At 42.3% G+C, this 18967-nt stretch overlaps 2 protein-coding genes and 1 long non-coding RNA gene across 4 annotated transcripts in view; 1 reads left to right on the top strand and 2 right to left on the bottom strand.

The window, feature by feature from the left end:
• LOC6053004 (calcium/calmodulin-dependent protein kinase type 1) overlaps window positions 1-2225 on the bottom strand; it is a 183256-nt gene extending 181031 nt beyond the window's left edge. For both annotated transcript variants that reach the window (XM_038261823.1, XM_038261821.1), the window contains exon 1: window positions 1913-2225. The gene's annotated coding sequence lies outside the window, so the exon portion shown is untranslated. The remainder of the gene's footprint in view (window positions 1-1912) is intronic.
• Window positions 2226-4717: 2492 nt separating this feature from the next.
• Window positions 4718-4999, top strand: LOC119769427. The gene is made up of 2 exons (XR_005278343.1): window positions 4718-4846; window positions 4885-4999. It is a non-coding gene; the product is annotated as an uncharacterized LOC119769427 (long non-coding RNA).
• Window positions 5000-7152: 2153 nt separating this feature from the next.
• Window positions 7153-10552, bottom strand: LOC119769140 (uncharacterized protein K02A2.6-like). Its single transcript, XM_038261042.1, has 2 exons — window positions 9469-10552; window positions 7153-9395 (listed from the first exon to the last, which is right to left on the bottom strand). The coding sequence occupies exons 1-2, from the start codon at window positions 10550-10552 to the stop codon at window positions 7153-7155; spliced, it is 3327 nt and encodes a 1108-aa protein (XP_038116970.1).
• Window positions 10553-18967: the final 8415 nt, after the last annotated feature.

Raw genomic sequence — 18967 nt, 5'->3', positions numbered from 1 at the left:
CAGTGGAGCCAGTTTCTGACATTTTGATCTGTCATTTTTGACAGTGAACCGGCCATGCCGAGGGGTCATAAAAAGGTTGAGTCATGGTTCAGAGCTCACTGTGTAGTCTTTTATTAGTCTATGCCGCAACCTTTGGAGTGTTAACATTCACACAAAAAAACATTAACATTAATTGAGTAAACATTGGCACAAAATCCGCTTTGTAAATGCCACCTCGATACTCTTCAAGAGGTTTCCCTGGGAAAGATATACTTTTTACCAAAATGTACACCAAATTGCCATACACACATACAAAAAAGAATAAATCAAATCATAACAACAATGAAACATATCAAATTCTGAGTAATCCAAATGATTGCACATCTGCCAACAATATTTATAAGGGGTGTCACATAAATTACACCAACAATAACGATTATTCTTGCAAAACAACCTTCAATCACTATTTCAAACGCACTTTCAACTGTTTGTTTACATAATTAAACAATCTAAACAACACAACACAAACTTAACAACGAAAATCAGCAGCCGCCGATCAAATAACAACACCCACCGAAGCTCGTTGAAAACTGACTGAATTGTCAAATTCGAAATAAATTCCTTCAGATGCAAACCGCCACGGCAATCAGCCTTTGGCTCGCCGCGGCGATTGAGGGGCGAACGATATTGAAACATTTCAGTGATCAGTTTGAACCGCCCAGGCAATGCGTCCATGGCACGCCAAGGCGGATGGAGGGCGGACAAAATTGAAAAATTTCAAATGTCAAATTTCAACCGCCCAGGCGGCCCGCCCTCGGTCCGCCAGGGCGGTTCTAGGGCGGACCACACGATCAGTAACGGCCGCCGATGCGTAACGTCCGCACTGAGTTAATGTGGGCTCTAGCAATCTTCTTGTCATTTATTAACATTTGTAGTGCGCCATTGCATTAGAATGCATTGAAACATCACAAGCGTTAAAGCGGCCAGGCCTACTGCGTAAAGCCGTATCGCAGAGATGACTCGTAAGTTTGAGCACTGAGTGTTCGAACAACAACACAATTCTGAATCGACAGGGGAGGAAGAAGCGTGGGGACACACCACCATACGCTCCGAGATTTTTGGTTGTATTCGATGGGAGCACCATGCTAAGAAGGTTTGGTACTCCGGAACCCTCTGGGATGGGACATTGTATTTCCACGAATGCCCATCAAGCTGTATCGGTAAAGAAGTAAACGAACTGAAAATAGAACTGGGGTAGGAGGACGAGAGCGAAAGAGATAACAACATTTTTGCATCTCATTTTTTTACGTTTTGCAGGTCCGGATCAAGAACAGTAGGGGCTCAGCTCTAAAACAGAAATATAAAGTCCAAATTCAGCTGCAAACCAGCTGTAAAAGCGCATTTCCAGCAATTTCCGAAACATTTCAGCTGTTATTCATTGCATGTAAAGCGCTCTTAGTGCTGAACAATTACAACTTTTAGTGCTGATTGGTTACTTGGGTAGGCACTTAAAAAACAAATTATTCATTTGATTGACACATTTTTTAAAGTATGTCACATGGCAGCACGTTAAAAAATAAACTTGATGATTTTTTTTTTTTATTTTAGAGGAAATTATAAACATATAACAATAATCAATTTTAAATAATATTATGCTCACTAGGTTTTTTTTGCCAAATTTAATGAAAAGGAAACATTTGCAAGGAACACCAAATCTCTATGAACCAGCCATTCACAATAATTGTAAAATTGTTATTTCGGTAAATAAAATGAATTGAAAATAATATTATGGAAAAATGCATTATGTTGTTTCAACAGTTGTCATAAACAAGACATCAGTTAAGCAAAAAAGAAATGAATCGATGTTTTTCCACTACATTTTTTAAATACTCTACAGTGAGTCTACACCATTCCATAATAGGCGAATACCTACCTGATCAAAAGCAGCAATGATGAATTGTCTCAATTTTCAAAGAATAAGTTTCTGTTTATGTTACAATTTATTTTTAGTATCAGCTTGGATTAAGCACAACAACACGATTGATCAAGCTTTATTACTCAGTAACTCATACCAGCACAATAAATTTGCATTTATATCAATTAAACCGTGTCTGTTATAAATCTTGTTTTTAGAATTGTTTTTATCAAAAAGGAAAATTCCTTTTATTTCACAGTTTTGAATCATGTAATCGTATTAGAATGGTTTACAGGTTGTACACGACATTAACTCAAGATAATATCACTATGGTAGGAACAGTCTTCATCTTGATTCTTCATATATACTTTGAACACTTTGATGAGTTTTACCATTTTCCAGTAGAACATTGTTCCAGTGATTCACTAAAAAAAATATTCACGTCGAAGTTACGTGACTTACGTAACTTCTACGAGGTGGTTCTAGTGGAAGCGGAATATGCTTGGCCAGATCATTTCACGTTGATTTTTCGTGTTTCACACGTGAAAGCTAAATGTATCAGCTGATGAATTCTACATGAACGTTTTAGTGATCTTTATAGGAACCTTCTAGGGGACCATCCACAAACCAGGTGGACACACTTTTGAAAATCCTAACCCCCCCCCTCGTGGACAACAAAAAAAACTTTTTTGTATGGAGCGTGGACAATCGCCATACCCCCTAAAGTGTCCACGTGGTTTATGGATGGTCCCTAGTACTTATGTAATCTTATATCAGATTATTTTTTCTGTTTAAAATAACAAAATAATGCAATTTTCAATTCTAATTTAATGGTTTATTGAACTTTTCTTTTAATAACATTTTGAAAATAATTCAAATTCACGATTTTGTAGTGTTCAGTGACGAAGTTGGGCATCCGTTTTGATTTCCGCTTGACGAATCGAAGTTGGCCACAAGGTGATCGTTCCGGCGGAGTGAACTGACAGCTGGTCTGACTGGTCATCTTTGTTACGAGCAGTGACATACATGATTGGCCCCGTCTAGACCCGTCGTTGCCGTTTTGTCCTCGTTGGTACTGTCACCGTGATTTGAATTTTTTCCTGATAAATAAAGGAATAATGTTTCTTAAAATCATCGTCAAAATCTCATTAGCACGAATTTAACTTACGGTTGTAGCGAAACTAGTTGGACGATGAGAGAGTGGCCACAAAAAAAACCCGGAGTGGATGCTCGGACCGAGGCCGGACACTAGCTCCATGGCCTGAAACGAGTTGGATCCGTACTCGAACTTCTCCGGGCACACTAGAAAAAGGTCGACGACCCGTTGGCCATGTTCGTGACATTTCCGGTGGCCTCGCGCTCCACGGTAGCTTCAACCATGAATGTCATTCCGACGGACCAAATCGCAGAGTTGCGCCTGGGAATACTTTCGAGGGGTATGGCCAGATATCCATGGTTACCGGGAAAGAAGATACTGCTTCAAAAGATCTGCAAAATAAACATGAATTATTAAACAAAATCTAATTATACTAAATTTAACTTACTGTCTTTTCCATGTTTAATAAAATTTGGCGAGCGCAAGTCCGGCAGCAGATCTTCTCCGTACGCCAACAATTTTCATACTAAAATAATCACGTAGAAATTTGGCCGAATGGCTCACCCGAGTCTTCCCAAGTAACCATCCAGCATTAAAATAAATCATATATTGGCTGGTAATCAGCATTCAACAGCACATCAGTCATAAAATAGCTATACTCAGAGCAAATCAGCTCTAAAAGAACTGCTCTGGAAGCAGCTGAAATAGTGCTGATTAATTGCTGCTACTAGCAACACTGCTAGAATTTTATATCCACAAACTGGCAACACGGGATTGAGTTGCACAAGAGCGAATGAGAGAGCACTATAAAACAGAAACAAAAGTAATTCTTACTCTCTCATCCATTCAACAAAAACAAACCAGTGGTGAAGAAGAATGGCAAAAATCTGAGGATTTATTTTGTGCTTGGAAAACTATAAGAACTGGTGTTGTACCTGTTCTTTTACCAAATAGGTAAGTTTAATTAATGAAGTAATAAAATAAATGTACAAAATAGCTACTCTTTCTGTTTGAGTATTAAGACACGGAATCCTGATTACAAGGACTATTGTATCGTGTTACCCATTTTTACTGTTATTAAGCATTTCCAGATCTATAACACAGTCCCTATTGAGAGGGAAAGTGCTGTACCATCCAGATGCTGTAAACTCCATTCCTTGTGCCTTGTGCGCTATGTATCGCTAGAACCGCGGTGACAATTTTTTCGTGTCATTTTTCAAGCTCTTCCCAGCAGCTATTATTTTGCCACGCGGGGTCTTGTAAAGACAATTGTCTTTTTGCGGCGCTACTCTTGCGGTGTTCCCTTTGCTCTGATCTGGACAATGCGACTGGACTGCAGTGCAATACCGATCGGCTGGGCATTATTTACATGCGAAGACACGAGGAAAGTATTTTGGGAAGAGGCGCAAAGGAATATCCCAAGATTGATCACATGCTAGAAGAGCACGTGAAGCAACCGTTTTATACTCATACGGTTGCTGCTACCTCTGAACTTAAACCTAAGGCTGCCACCCTGAGAAGAACCCATGACTTTCCGCTTATGAGGCGAAACCCGTAACCATTCGGCCACAGGAGGTTGGCAAAATAGCTAGGATGTACGAAAAATCCTCCTTTCCAGACCGTTCCGAAGGCGAACAGATCCGCGGACCAATCCGGTGCAAAAATATGTGGAATGAAGTTTCCTTGCTCATCCTGGAGCATCCGGCTTGGTGTAACTGGTCCTCGGAGGATGTGCAGACGAGAACGGGCGAGGTTTTGGTCATGTTTTGACTAAAAAATCGGAACAGGTCGAACCGAGACTTTGTCGGAGACGATGCCGGATACCTTCAGCGTTGGACATTGCGGAAGGATTTAAAGTCTGGAATGTCCAGTTCTGTGCTTCGCTAGGTTGCAGGTCCAGGAGAAGTATTGGCCGTAAAAAGTTATGCCGTCGAGCATCATTTTGATTTAGTGTTGGATGATTCTAAATAGTGCATTAATTATCGAATAATAAATTGATTTGAGTTGTACAAAGTCTATTTTTCTTCGACGGTGGAAGATTTTTTCAGAAACATGAAAAAAATGGATTTAGACCATGTTCTTGATCGGGTGAAACATCATCTCGTGTTGTGCAATCACGTATGTGAAGCACTTCCCAAACAGGCGAGACGGAACGGGCTCAGGAACCAGCGAAATCTACTGAAAACAGCATGATCAATATCCCAAACAATGTACCTCAGAACAAAAAATCACAGTCAGTCAGCTGTGTCGGCAACGTAGAATGTAAACAATCCGAAAATAGAAATGGCTAGAAGGAGAAAAGCAAGAGAGAGAGCATTTTTTTGCTCTCTCTATTTTTGACATTTTGCAGGGGTGGGACACTAACAGTAGGGGCCCTGCACTAAAACAGAAATATAAAGTCCAAATCCAGCTGCAAATGCGCTGTAAAAGCGCTTTTGATGCTGATGTGTAAACACTTTAGCTTTTACCCGCAGCTGGAAATGCGCTGTTAGTGCTATACAGTGACTAAATTTAGTGCTGAATGGTTACTTGGGTTGTTGAAGTTACATTTCAAAACACATTAAAGCTACATGAAAAAACCTAGTGGAAAAATACTATAAGGTTTTTCACGTAAATTCAACGTGAATACATTTTTTTGCCAGAACACTTTCACATTATTTTTACTTTTTGAAGCCGGATCTCACTTAAATGTTTGTAATAAAACCGGCTCCGTGGCTTAGTGGTTACGGCTTCTGTCTCACAAGCAGAAGGTTCAGGGATCAAATCTCGGTCGGTACCTTTGAAATTTGGAATCAGGAATTTGAACTTTGAATATGAACAAAAACGAAATGAATGAATCAGGCGGGATTCGAACTCACGCCTTAGGATTGCACTATGGTACATTGGGTGGCCAAGTTTCAAAAAAGTGACATTCTCCAAATATTTTTTTCACGAAAGTAAACATTCTAACTAAGAAAAATCCAAATTTTCAAAGCTCTAAGTTTGTTTATTACGGAGATACGCAAGCTAAAAGTAAAAAAATTGAGCAAAAAACTAGCGTTTTTCGTAAAAAAGGCTGATTGTTTAATTTTAACATAGCTCAGCCATTTTAAATATTTGATTAGGACAATTATACATCGTTGAAAAGGTAATTGTTCTGGTGTTATTAAAACACTTAAAAAGTACGATTAAGTTAGCGTTTATTAACAGCGGTCTGAACTCGACAATGTACTTTTCTCAACTGCCCGAACGGCGTCTGTGCTCTACGAGTGTGTGTGTGTGTTGGTGTGTTTCCTAACCGTGTTGCCAGATTCAGGGATCTGCATAATACAACATCCTCTCCACAGTGAAAAGTAAAAGTTACGCTAGTGCAAAATAAAATCCTTCAGCTTCGCTGGAATCCTGGTCTCTCGTCTCGGTCGTGTAACTCCTGGAGTGCCCACGTGGTTATCTTTGCTCTCCGTTCCACGCACCGCTCCTCGTGTTGTCGCGGCAGGCGCTGAAACCATCAGCGGCGGCGATTGCGGCATCGCAGCAGGCGGCGAGTTCTCTCCAGTAAATTCATCCATTTGACAACTCGGTGTGATCGCAGGAAAGTCTGGTGCTGCAGAATTCGATCCACTTTCCGGTAGCGATTCAGGAACAGGTGTTCCGTTCCGGACGGGTGTCGTTGCAGGTTTTTGACGTGGTTTTATGTGGACGAGGCTGCGCCGGTACTCCTTGCCGGCAACGTCGACACAGTAGCTGCGATCGTTCATCCGGTTGGCGATAGTACCAGGTGTCCAAACCTTGGATGTTTCCGGATTAAGCTGGACGAACACTGGAGATCCGGTCGTCAACTCAGGTAAAACCTGCGCCTTCTTGTCGTACTGGAACTTTATCTTCTTTCTGTTTCGCTCGATAGCTTCCGGGACGCTTTCCACCACCTTCGGCAGCAGATTATTGATCGAGCTGGGAACGCCACACCTTGTAGCACGGAAAAACAATCGCGCAGATGGGCTTGACCCAATCTTGTTAGGGATGTTTCTCCAGTGGAGCAGCGCGTACCAGAAATCTGTCCCTGTTTCGTTGGCCTTCATCAGCAAGCGTTTGGCGATTTTTACTGCAGCTTCGGACTTCCCGTTCGCCTGCTGGTGGTGTGGTGCGGAAGTCACGAGTTCAAAATCCCAGTCTTTCGCAAATTTCACCACTTGTCGGTTGACGAAGTTGGTACCATTGTACGCAGCACTCTTTGGGGTGTGCCGTGCCGCGCGAAGTTTTGCTGACAGGCCGCAATGACGGATTGCGGCGTAAGGTCCTTCAGCAAGTCGACCTCGAAGAAGTCGGAGTAGTGATCCACCGTGACCAGGAAATTTCGCTTGTGTCCTTGATACTCCGCGAAGAATACGTCCATCGATATCATCTGGAACGGGTGGACCGGAATGCTGTGGCTCTTCATGGGCGGATTCTGCTGAGAAGCGGCGAATTTGGCACACACGTTGCAGCGTGCTACGACCTCTTTGATCTGGGAGCTCATTCCCGGCCAGAAGAGGTTAGCACGGGCAAGCTTGAGGGTGGCTTCGACGCCGTTATGGCTGACGTGACAGCTGTCCACCAGCTTGCGACGGAGAATGTGCGGGACGAGGATGCGGTCACCACGGAAGACAAGACCGTTCTGCGTGGAAAGTTCCTCGCGGTAGCCGTAATAAACTTTAACGTTTTCCGAGACTCGGTCGGCAGATGCTGGCCATCCACGCTGCACAAATTCGATCACCTGCTGCATCGACTGCAAACGATCCTTTGGTTCCGGGGCGCGTGACAGTGCATCAGCAACTACATTTTCTTTGCCCGTGACAAAGACAATCGAGAGACGGTAACGCTGCAGGTTCAGCAGCATGTGCTGGAGTCGTTTCGGCGCGGAGAGCAACGGCTTGTTGAAGATGGTGATCAGCGGCTTGTGGTCCGTTTTCACTGTTGCTTGCGGGTTGCCTACGATGAGTTGGTCGAAACGGATGCAAGCAAACAGGATAGCCAACAGCTCCTTCTCAATCTGCGCGTAATTCCGTTCGGTGTCCGTCAGCGTGCGCGACGCGTAGGCGATGACACCGTTGTTTTGGTAAACGGCAGCACCCAGCCCGAAACAACTTGCATCGCATTCGATGGTGATCGGCTGGCTCACGTCGTAGTACGAGAGCGTGCCGATGTCTGAAACCAGCGACTTCACACGATCGAACTCGTCCGCTTCTGCGCTTGTCCACTTCCAGGGTTGTGACTCGACGATAAGCTTTCGCAGGTTGGTGAGATTCGCGCTGAGGTTCAGAATAAATTTGCTGAGATAGTTCACCATCCCGACGAACCTGTGGACCTCCTTCCTGTTGGTCGGCGTTGGGTACTTGCGAATCGTCGAAATCTTGCTCTCGTCCGGCTTCAGTCCCTGGTCGGTTAAAACATGCCCGTAGAACTTAACGGACGTTTGGCACAGCTTCAGCTTTTCTCGGTTAAGCTTAACGTGGTGCTCCTCGAGTCTGCGGAAGAGCTTCTTGAGGCGTTCGTTGTGGTTAATGAGTGCCTCCTCCATCGTGTTTCCGGTCCCATAGACGAGAATGTCGTCCGCAATACATTCGACGCCGTCCAGACCCTGGATTGTTCCTTGAAGTTTCATTTGGAATATCTCCGGAGCCGGTGCTATGCCAAAGGGCATGCGTATCCAGCGATAGCGCCCAAAAGGCGTCCAGAATGTCGTTAGCTTGCTGCTCTTCTCGTCCAACACGATGTGCCAAAACCCTTTTTTGGCGTCAACCGTCGAGAAAACCCGGGCCTTTCCGAGTTCCGGAAGGATTTCATCCAGTGTGACGGTCTCTTGCAAGTGCGGTCTCTTCAGAGCTTTGTTCAACGGCACTGGGTCCAGGCACACGCGAACGCTCGGCTTGTTTGGATCACCGCGCTGCACGATGAGTATGTTGCTGACCCAGTCCGTGTGGGCCGACTCCTTGGTGATGATTCCATCTCGCTCCATGACTTCCAACTCGTGCTTCAACTTACCGCGCAATGCGATGGGGACTCGGCGTGGCGGCTGGATCGACGGGGCTACCAAGTCATCAACCTCCAGCGAAATCTCGCCGTCGAACTTGCCGTAGCCGTTGAACAGGTCTTTGTGGCTGTCTGCGAGTCTTTGGGCTTCCACGCGGTAGATGTTAAGCAAATCCGAAGGGGGGAAAGCCGGGTTTGGACCACCGAAGGTTACGGCTTTGCAGAAACGCACGAATCCCAGCACCCTCGAGGCCTTGGCCGAGAGCAGTGGTCGATGGCTTCCTTCAACCACTTGCAGCACTACTTTGTATTTGCGTCCTTTTCGACGGCTTGGCACTTTCACTTGACCCAGAACTTTGATGGGATTCCCACCGAAGCTCTGCAGTCGCAACTTTGATGGCAACAACACTGGTTTATCTTCTTTCACTTGTTTCACTAGATAGTCATATCCAACAAGGCTCGTGTTTGCGCCGGTGTCTAGTTCACATACGATTTTCTTCCACTTTTTGTTCAACTTCACTTCCAGCTCGTGCCGAAACACTTCCTCCGCGGTCGGAGTCGTCGAAAATTTTTCCGATCTCGTACTCTTCCTCCTCGCTGTCCTCCGATGAGGCGTCGTCGTGAGAACTGTACTCCTCCGTCCCGCTGCTGTCATCCTTGATCTCCTTCACGCGCTTCGAGCTCTTTCGGCTTGGCTTGGACTTCTGCTTGCACACCTTCTCGAAATGGTTGCGGCCCTTGCAACGATTGCACTTTTTGCCGAAGGCCGGACAAGCACCTTTCACGAACTCATGGGCGTCACCGCAGAATTTGCACCGAAATTGTTTCGCCTTGGACTGGACCTTCTTCCTGCCGATCTTCTTTACGTCGGATTCCGGCGGCAACATCGCCAACTCCAGGCTGCGCCTTGCGGTGATCTCTTCCGCCCGGCACATGTCCACTGCTTTGTCGAGGGTTATGTCTGGGATGGCCAACATCTTGGAGCGGATCTGGGGCCATTTGTTGGCAGTAACAAGTTTGTACGTAACAAGACTGTTGGTTTGATCACCGAGCTTGGACATTTGTGCCAGCGTCTTGAGTCGGGTCAAAAAATCGTCCGTTGTTTCCCGTGACGTTTGTGTCGCGGAAAAGAACTCAAGCCGGTCCAGGATGATATTCCGCTTCGGAGTTACCTTGGCTCGAATCGCGGTCAAAGCGTCTTCTGGTGTGGCGCTTTGATCTGCCGTGAGCTCGAAGTTGAAGAATTTCTTCCTCGCTTGCTCACCGATGACCGACAACAGGAAACTAACCTTCTGCTGGTTGTCGGTGGTTGGCCACTTATCCATCCGTGTTGCCTTTACGTAATTGTTCCAGCTTTTCTCGAAAAAATCCATGTTCTCCTCCATGTCACCCTCGAGCACAAGCGGTGAGGGCAGAGGAACTTGAGATGATTGCGCTGGAACGTTCGCTGCGGCCGTGGCTTTGGTTACGGCGAGGGCCACCATTTGGGCATTCGCCGTCGACATTCCCTTAATCATCTCCTCCACCATCTTCATCTGATGGTCCATCAGCTGCTTCAACTGATCAGCATCCATTTTACGAGGATGTTCACTTCGCGAAAACAAAATGGCGGTACGAAAACCAAAAAACGACGCGAGCTTCGACGCGAAAACTTTTTCGCTTTTTTATGAAAAAATCAACACTTTCCGCGATATAGACGACGCCGGAAATGTCTCTCAGAGTTCACGCACTTCTGAAACCATGTTCTGGTGTTATTAAAACACTTAAAAAGTACGATTAAGTTAGCGTTTATTAACAGCGGTCTGAACTCGACAATGTACTTTTCTCAACTGCCCGAACGGCGTCTGTGCTCTACGAGTGTGTGTGTGTGTTGGTGTGTTTCCTAACCGTGTTGCCAGATTCAGGGATCTGCATAATACAACAGTAATGAGATAAGCTTTGAAACTATTAATAGATAAAATGGTGTTTCCAAACCAAAAACTGAAGTTTTCATCGAATAACTGGAGCATTTTTTCGACAAAACTTATTTTTTTGTGTTTGTTAATCGAGTACTTTTTTTTGCTAACCGATGCTAAACATGAAACTAAGATCACTTGAAAGATTGGATCATAATCTATCATTGCTGAAATTTCCAGCCTGCGATTTTTTGCGTTTTCGGAGATATGCCATTTTGAACATTTACGTTTTATCAAAATTTGCTGCAATCTACATATGGGTCATTCCATCTCAACTGTGCACGAAAAAGTGCAAATTTGAAAATTACCCTCTCCGATCCTGCTCAAATTTGGCAGGGCTGTTGATAGTATCAAAACATGCAAGAATCCCGAATTTCATCCAAATCGGACCACCCCCTCCATTTTTGTACCTCCCCAAATAATCGACTTTTTTGCAATTTTGAGCAAAACCCCTATTTTCAAATGGCGATAGCTCAGGAACCACAAATCATAGAAGGTCAGTCTTAGACTCAACTTTAAAGGAAATTGGACGTAGAATCCATTTCCGTGATCAAAATTTTGACTTATTATTTTTTCTACCTGTATTGCACAATTGAAAACTTTAAGCGGCCGTATCTCAAAACACCCCATGTTATTTCTTTATTATGACCTTACCATCGTATTCCCCGGCCAATTTTACATAAGAATCACTTATCGACAGAAATGAATATGTTTCGTTCCAGAGATATCGAATTTTAAAGTTTTGAGTTTTTGAGATTACCTACATCAGCTTCATTCGCCGCATCTGCTGGAAGCACACAGGCGGGCTGATCAATAACTGCTACCTGGCCATTTATTGAAATAATAATTCGTCATAAATAATCTTGATCACATTGAGCAAAAATTAACTGCATAACTGTAGGAAACTCGAGTTTAATATCGCGAATGTTTATCTGCTCAAAAAAATTAGGTGAATTTATGTGCTAACCCACAGGACAGAACAATAACGACACACAGTAAAGGGCAGAATTGGATTACGAGGGAGCGAGCAGTAACATGCAATTGATCTTGAAAGTAACACTGAACAATAAGTGCACGATACATGATTAGTAAAAATCTAAAAATATTAATTAAAATGAATAAAATTTGTTGATACATTGTACTCTAGTGAAGGACGACCACAAGGAGTAGGAAAAGGATTTCTGGAAAGTATAAAACTGAAAAATGTTAGAAAAATTTGAGAAAAATACAAAGTTTGATCTGCCGCCAAGCGGCTGATTCCCCAAATTTAGTTGCGATGATTTCGACACCATCCGAACAACAATGTTTTTTTCTTCTATCATTCTTGGATTCTTGGAACACAATACGGCTGCTGTCCACACGTATAAGGATTTTTTAATTAAATGTACCTTGACCAAAATCATCTTTCCATCAAATGGAGCTGGCTCACAATATAAAAATCGATTTAATATGATCAAACTTTTAATCCATAAATCAGATTTTGGGGGTTTTGCTTAATGGCACTATTTTGCTACCGCCCATGACAGAGGCCCTAGGCCCATGGCCTCGGGGGTACTCTAAAACGGTTAGCAACACGTAAAAAACGGTGCATTCAAAATAACCCAATAAATATTCCTTACACAAAAAAGATTGATCAAGGTATTAGCTATTTGAAAAAATATTTGCGTAAAATTATAAAAATAAAAATTAAATTAATCATCTCCCAGAACACCAGGTAGCAGTTATTAAACAGCCCGCCTGTATGCTTCCAGCAGATGCGGCGAATGAAGCTGATGTAGGTAAACTCAAAAACTCAAAACTTTAAAATTCGATATCTCTGGAACGAAACATATTCATTTCTGTCGATAAGTGATTCTTATGTAAATTTGGCCGGGGAATACGATGGTAAGGTCATATATAGCGGAATTAAAAGGAACAACTCGTCTCTTTGTATTCATAGTAAGGTCAAATTAAAAAAATAACATGGGGTGTTTTGAGATACGGCCGTTTAAAGTTTTCAATTGCGCAATACAGGTAGACAAAATAAAATAATCAAAATTTTGATCGCGGAAATGGATTCTACGTCCAATTTCCTTCAAAATTGAGTCTAAGACCGACCTTCTATGATTTGTGGTTCCTGAGCCATCGCCGTTTGAAAATAGGTGTTTTGCTCAAAAATCGCCAAAAAGTCGAATTTTTGGGGAGGTACAAAAATGGAGGAGGTGGTCCAATTTGGATGAAATTCGGGATTCTTGCATGTTTTGATAGTATCAACAGCCCTGCCAAATTTGAGCAGGATCGGAGAGGGTAATTTTCAAATGCTGTTCCGCTTCAGATGGAATGACCCATATGCGACCGTTTATTTCACTTGCTTTGCTACCTACCCGCATAAACGAGAACCTTAAAAAAACTTTTTGTTAAATGGTTTACTCACCATTTCAGAGATCGTAACCTCTATTTGAAAAATGATAGGAATTCCCGCATAGAAAAAAACCGTTTGAAAATCATTTGTTAAATATTCAATCAACCTTTTACCAAATTGTATAGCAACTATTTGGTAAATATTTTTTTTAATTCCTCACTGTCTCTCAAATAGTGAACTATTCCCCATATATGTTGTTAGCAATATTCACTATTTGATTTTTTCTTCTAGCGACACTTTGTCAAATTCTTTTGAAAGTTCATTTTTGCGTATATATTTTAGGGATTTCACCATTTCTCAAACGGTATTTTTATGGTTTTAAATAGTTATTTGAGTGATTTTCCATGGCGCGTTACATTTTGAGAAATAGTTGTAACAATTCGAATTAACATCAATTTTTAAGGGTTTTCGGGATTTTGAGCAAAAAAACAGTGCAGTTTTACTTTGTCCAAATGTTTTAATTTATTTTGTCATTTTAGTAGTACAATGATCGAAAAATCCTAAGCTAAAAAGGGGTTCCTTTTAACTGGTGTTTAATTTAGGGAGGAAGAGGTATTGCGTGTGTCTAAAGGTTTGACTTGTCAAAAAAGACATTTCTAATTCTAAGTTAAACAAATCTGAAGGAAACTTTCGCTACAGCAGGATGTTGATCAAAGTCGTACGCCCCATCCAGCACAACTGTAGCATTTTCGATGCCAGCTCCATCTTCGCCATCCTGTGGACGTCGTCAATTAGGTACTCTGCTTGACTTGAAATCGCTTGCGATAGGAAACGGCGCAGCTATATCACGCCGGTTATTCGTAGTTTGGAAGCTTCGAGTTTAGATAAAAGTGGCACCGCTGGTTGATGAGAGCGTGTCGCACCCTGATGACCTGTCGCACTTGACGAAATTCATTTTAAGATCAAAGCATGCTTCAGGTACAAACCTAGAAAAATAAAACAAAATAAACCACAATGTATTTATTTACGATATAATATTCAAGTCCCATGGTGATATTCCACTCTACGTTGAATACAAAATCTGCAAATAAATCGAGTTGCACATTTGAAATGAGAGAATTTAGAGAAAGTGCAAATCAAACAGAGTACTTCTGATTTATTCGAATTATGTTTGATGGGCAAACAACGAGATTCACATAAAAAAAAGCAAATGGGAATAAGAAATGAAACTTCTCGACATACATACCAGTACATTCTTTGTGATGTTTCCATTTAGGCCGAAAACTCTCGGGCTGCATTGGTTCTATTGCCAGCTCCGTCAACAGAATATCAACTGCTGCTTGGCCGCTCGAAAAGACTGTTTTACTCAAGAGGAGGACGAAGAGGAGGAGGGAAGATAAGCTAAATATACCTATCTAAATGGCCGCGACGAACTTTGCCCACGACCATCCTCGACAATGTCGACTAGAATGCACAAGAACAGGTCCACACAATTCGGGATTCACCGAGAGAATCTGTCGCTAAAAACGCGTCCTTGTTGGTGGCAGCCGGGGTCGGAATCACAAATCTGAAAAGGTACTTTTCGTCGAAATCTGAAACAACATGATTGTTTGCATTAAAATTTAATAAAAATTTGCGTGGTTATCCGGTTGATTTGTTTTGGTTGGTTCTTGGAAGTAAACAAACCTGGTGGATTTTCACGTAGCACTCTAGAAGCAAACACTTCTGTAAACAAACGATCCGGAAAACCACTCAATTGTCACCTTTGTATTGTTTTTCCTCCTCGGCGACTTCGATCCCGCTGGACGGAAGGATGGAACTTTTTTCTAGCTGCTCACGGATGTAAACAAACGCAGCCAATACTTGCTGTGAGGATGGAAGGCAGTTCTTTTACACTCACTTTTGAAAACAAAACACGAACGCGAAAATAGTGAAGATGCTTATAAACAACCGCGAACCGTGACGACCACGACGAAACGCACCAAAACAAGAGGAGTTTTGACTTGTCAACTTTCAGCGCAGACCTCTTTTGACTGTCGCTGCGCGCGACGGGCGAAAACAGAAATATAAACACAAGAGAGAGAGCGCGCTTTGTGGAATAGCCTTTCACCACATACAAGTTTTTGGTGTAAAATACAAAGCAAAATTCTAAATTCCGCAAAGTTACTTAGATATAACAAAATCACATCGTTTCAATGTTCTGGCCGGTTACGTTGCCACCAAACAGCAAGAACAAATTGCGACAAATTTCAAACCGTGAGTTTATCAAAAACGGGACATCATAAGAAATCGACTCACTCTCTCTTTGGGCAGGTCCAGCTTGACGTGACCCCGCGTAAATGCTGCACCATGTCCTGCCGCGTCAGCGCGTCTTACAGTTCCATCGCTCGGCACTGGAACTGCTCATTCTGCTGCATTCCACTTTCGGTTCCCTTGATCCCAAAAAGGTAAGCCGAGGTGAAGAAATCAATCGCTTCATACACATCCGTTTGAGACTTGGACATCACCATGCCCTGCAGCATAGACGATTTCCGCGAAACGGATCGAATCCTTCAGGAAGTTGACCTCGTTTTCCTTTTCTGGAACTCCTCGTTCAGGTTCGGGCCGTGCTGGGTCTTGACGTAATACGCTTTCGAGAACATCATGTAGTACACCCACTGCTGTTGGGTTTTCTTGAGCGCCGGGTCCTGCTCGAACATCTTGTTGCGAATTTCCTGCAGCTGACCATCTTCCGTCCCGTTCTTCATTGCGAAGTTTCGCCAGGGAGAGCTTAGCGGAGAACGGATTATGCTCGAGGATCAACGCGATCGAGTTCTTGCGCACCAGCAGTGACTTGTCCTCGAGCCGTTCGACAGAACCTTTCAGCACCTGGTGCTGCCAGCTGCTAAGTGGAACCGCGTTCTGGCCCTGAATGTAGTGCCTAATCTGAAGCACCTTCGAGCGGACATGGGCCGAAACGTCCATCGTGTGGTTGAACAAATCATGCAGGAAGTCATCGCGTGTTTCCTTCAGCTCATCGGCCAGTTCCTCCTAGGTCAGCTCGGTCACGATGGCTTCGCCCATGATATGCAGGACATAGTTGCGCATCACGTAAGATTTTATTTTTTTTTTCATAAAATTATTTTTATTAGGTCCTTTTCGGTACTGGGACCTGGTTAGGACCGAGTCGGCTTTGTAATTACAAAAAACTTAATAATTACAGAGGATCTTCGCATCACGTAAGATTCCAGGTTCCTCAGTTCGTCGCTCATCGTGGACAAATGTGGAATGATAAGCTTCGGAGCGAGCATTCCCAGCTCCAGCAACTGGCTCATGTGCTTTGCAGTTTGGCTGTAGGTCGTGTCCACGTTGACCCGCTCGATCAATTCCTTGTTCAACACCAGGTAGATCGAAGCGATGCAAAATCTTCGTACAGCAGCATCACGCCGTCAGCGATCAGCACAATGGACGCTTCGCAGTGCTCCAGGATTCGCACTTGATTACGCTGAAAACGAAAGATTGTGATCATCTCAAAATAATTAAACGAAACATGTTCCAACTTACGGCCGTTGAAACAGATTGTACAGCACCTCAGCCTGCTCGTTGTCCTTCAGCGCCGGCACCCATTCCGCCTGCGGCACCCCTTTGCCATCGCTGTCCTGCCGACAGTCCAATTCCGGTCTACGCGAGACACTCCGACCAAAATACGGACAATCTTGCCAAGTCAACCTTGACCCTAAGTGGGGAGAGAAAATTTTCGCACAAAACAATCACAAAAATGTGCACTTTGGCAAGTACCCAAAAGGGATCTTCACTCGTCGCAAATTCCGCGCGGATCCACGGTCGGAACGGAACGCAAAGGTCCCACCGGAACAAGGATACGGAGCGCACAAGGTTTTTTTCCTCCTCCACGAACTGTGCTGAATGTTTGGTTGTTCGCGAACTTTGTGTTTTGACAGACGTTCAAAAGGGGTTTGGCCATTTATGTCGATCATGTCGATTGATTAATTAAGTCGATCTATATTATGCAATGTTGGATACAAGTGGAATGCATTAAAACTTGGATGCAACCAACGACATTGAAACGCATGAAACTTTTTTTTGAAAATGCAGTGCAAATAGTTGGGAATCGGTTTAGTTAGAAATATTGCAAACTTTGCAGAGTTTTTTTTTAAAGGACGAATAAACTATTGTCTTTCATATGTTTATAGGACCTAATAAAAAAACTCTAGAATTTCAAACTAGGGTGTGTGTCTTATATAGTTTTTTTTTGCACTTTGTGCAATAATTAAACTAAAAGGCCATCTAATTGAATGTTGATGTCACCAACAAATTTTTGCCCGAGTTGGATGCTATGAAACTATGTGTTACAACTAAAATTATGTTTATACTTCATGTAGATTAAATAAAAAAACATAAATATTTCTTATTTTGTAGAAACAATATATTAATTTCTAATTTTATAAAAACAGCTTCTTTAAAAGAATTTTGATTAAAATTAAAAAATATATATATAAATAGAGTTTATCTGAAAAGGTCCTACGTACACAAACAACGTGTTACACTAAAATTTTACATGTTTGCATTTTACCCTAAAAACATAAGATCTGTCAAATAATTAATTCATAATCAGGAATATGATCAAAGTCTTGCAGCATTTAAAATTTAAATTAACAATTTTCCAAATACTGACTATTTGTGAAAACATAACTCCATATTTTCGAACCAACAATTTGACAAATCGTCAACATTTCCCAAAAAGTAATTTAATGTTTCTTTATGGTCACTAAATCATCCTCGTTCATCCGGGAAAACCTTTAAAATACCATATCGGAAATGGTACCTTACCATTTTTCATAAAGTTCGACCATCTGAGATGAGGGTGGTTAGCAACGGTAACCTTAAAAATCTCCGAACAACGTTTCGTCAGATTACCATTTGTGTAATGGTAAAAATAAAGTTAATTTTTGCATAAAAGCGACCTTTTTCCTCCGGTTTTTACTGTTTCAGAAATGGTTTTTAAATGGTATTTTAAGGTTTTTCTTACAATTTTTAACCTTGCTGCTACTGTTTTACAAATGGTTCGTAAGTGGTTTTTTAGGGCTTTTCTTGCTATTTTTACCGAGCGCTACTATTTTAGAAATAGTTTTCACATGGTTATTTAAGATTAATTCTATAATTTTCTCCCAGTTCCACTATTTGAGAAATAGTTTTCAAATGGTTTTTAATAGTTTTTCTAGCATTTTTTACCTACCTATTTTATACAGAAATGTTCACTTTTTGACGGATGGTTCACAGCAATAATACCGTAATCTGGGGCGAATCGGGACTACAGTATGAATAGGGACAGCAGTTTTTAGAGCACTTAAAGCTTTTATATTTGGAAATGGATGTACACATTTTGTTGGTCTGAGTCTGTTCTAACCGAAACCAACAAGAAAAATCAAAATATTGTGCTCCAACATGGTAAAAACATGGTCCCAATTCGCCCCATGTGTCCCGATTGACCCCAGTTTACGGTATTAAAACTTTTTTGGCTTTAATTCTAGTTGATTGCCGATTCTGTTCGGTTGATCATACTGACAAAGTCGTCCAAACCTGAAAAATAAGAAGAAAAAAATCACAAAGTATCGAGTAGAATGTAACATTCAAATATGTGTACTTATCTGATGATTCAAATGATTTCCTTGATTAATGCCAATCGTGCGTTCGCT

This window comes from Culex quinquefasciatus, chromosome 3, assembly GCF_015732765.1.
Source record: "Culex quinquefasciatus strain JHB chromosome 3, VPISU_Cqui_1.0_pri_paternal, whole genome shotgun sequence".
NCBI classification, from domain to species: Eukaryota; Metazoa; Arthropoda; class Insecta; order Diptera; family Culicidae; genus Culex; species Culex quinquefasciatus.
The sequence above is the reverse complement of the archived record's forward strand: the minus strand, read 5'-3'. Positions and strand labels throughout refer to the sequence as shown.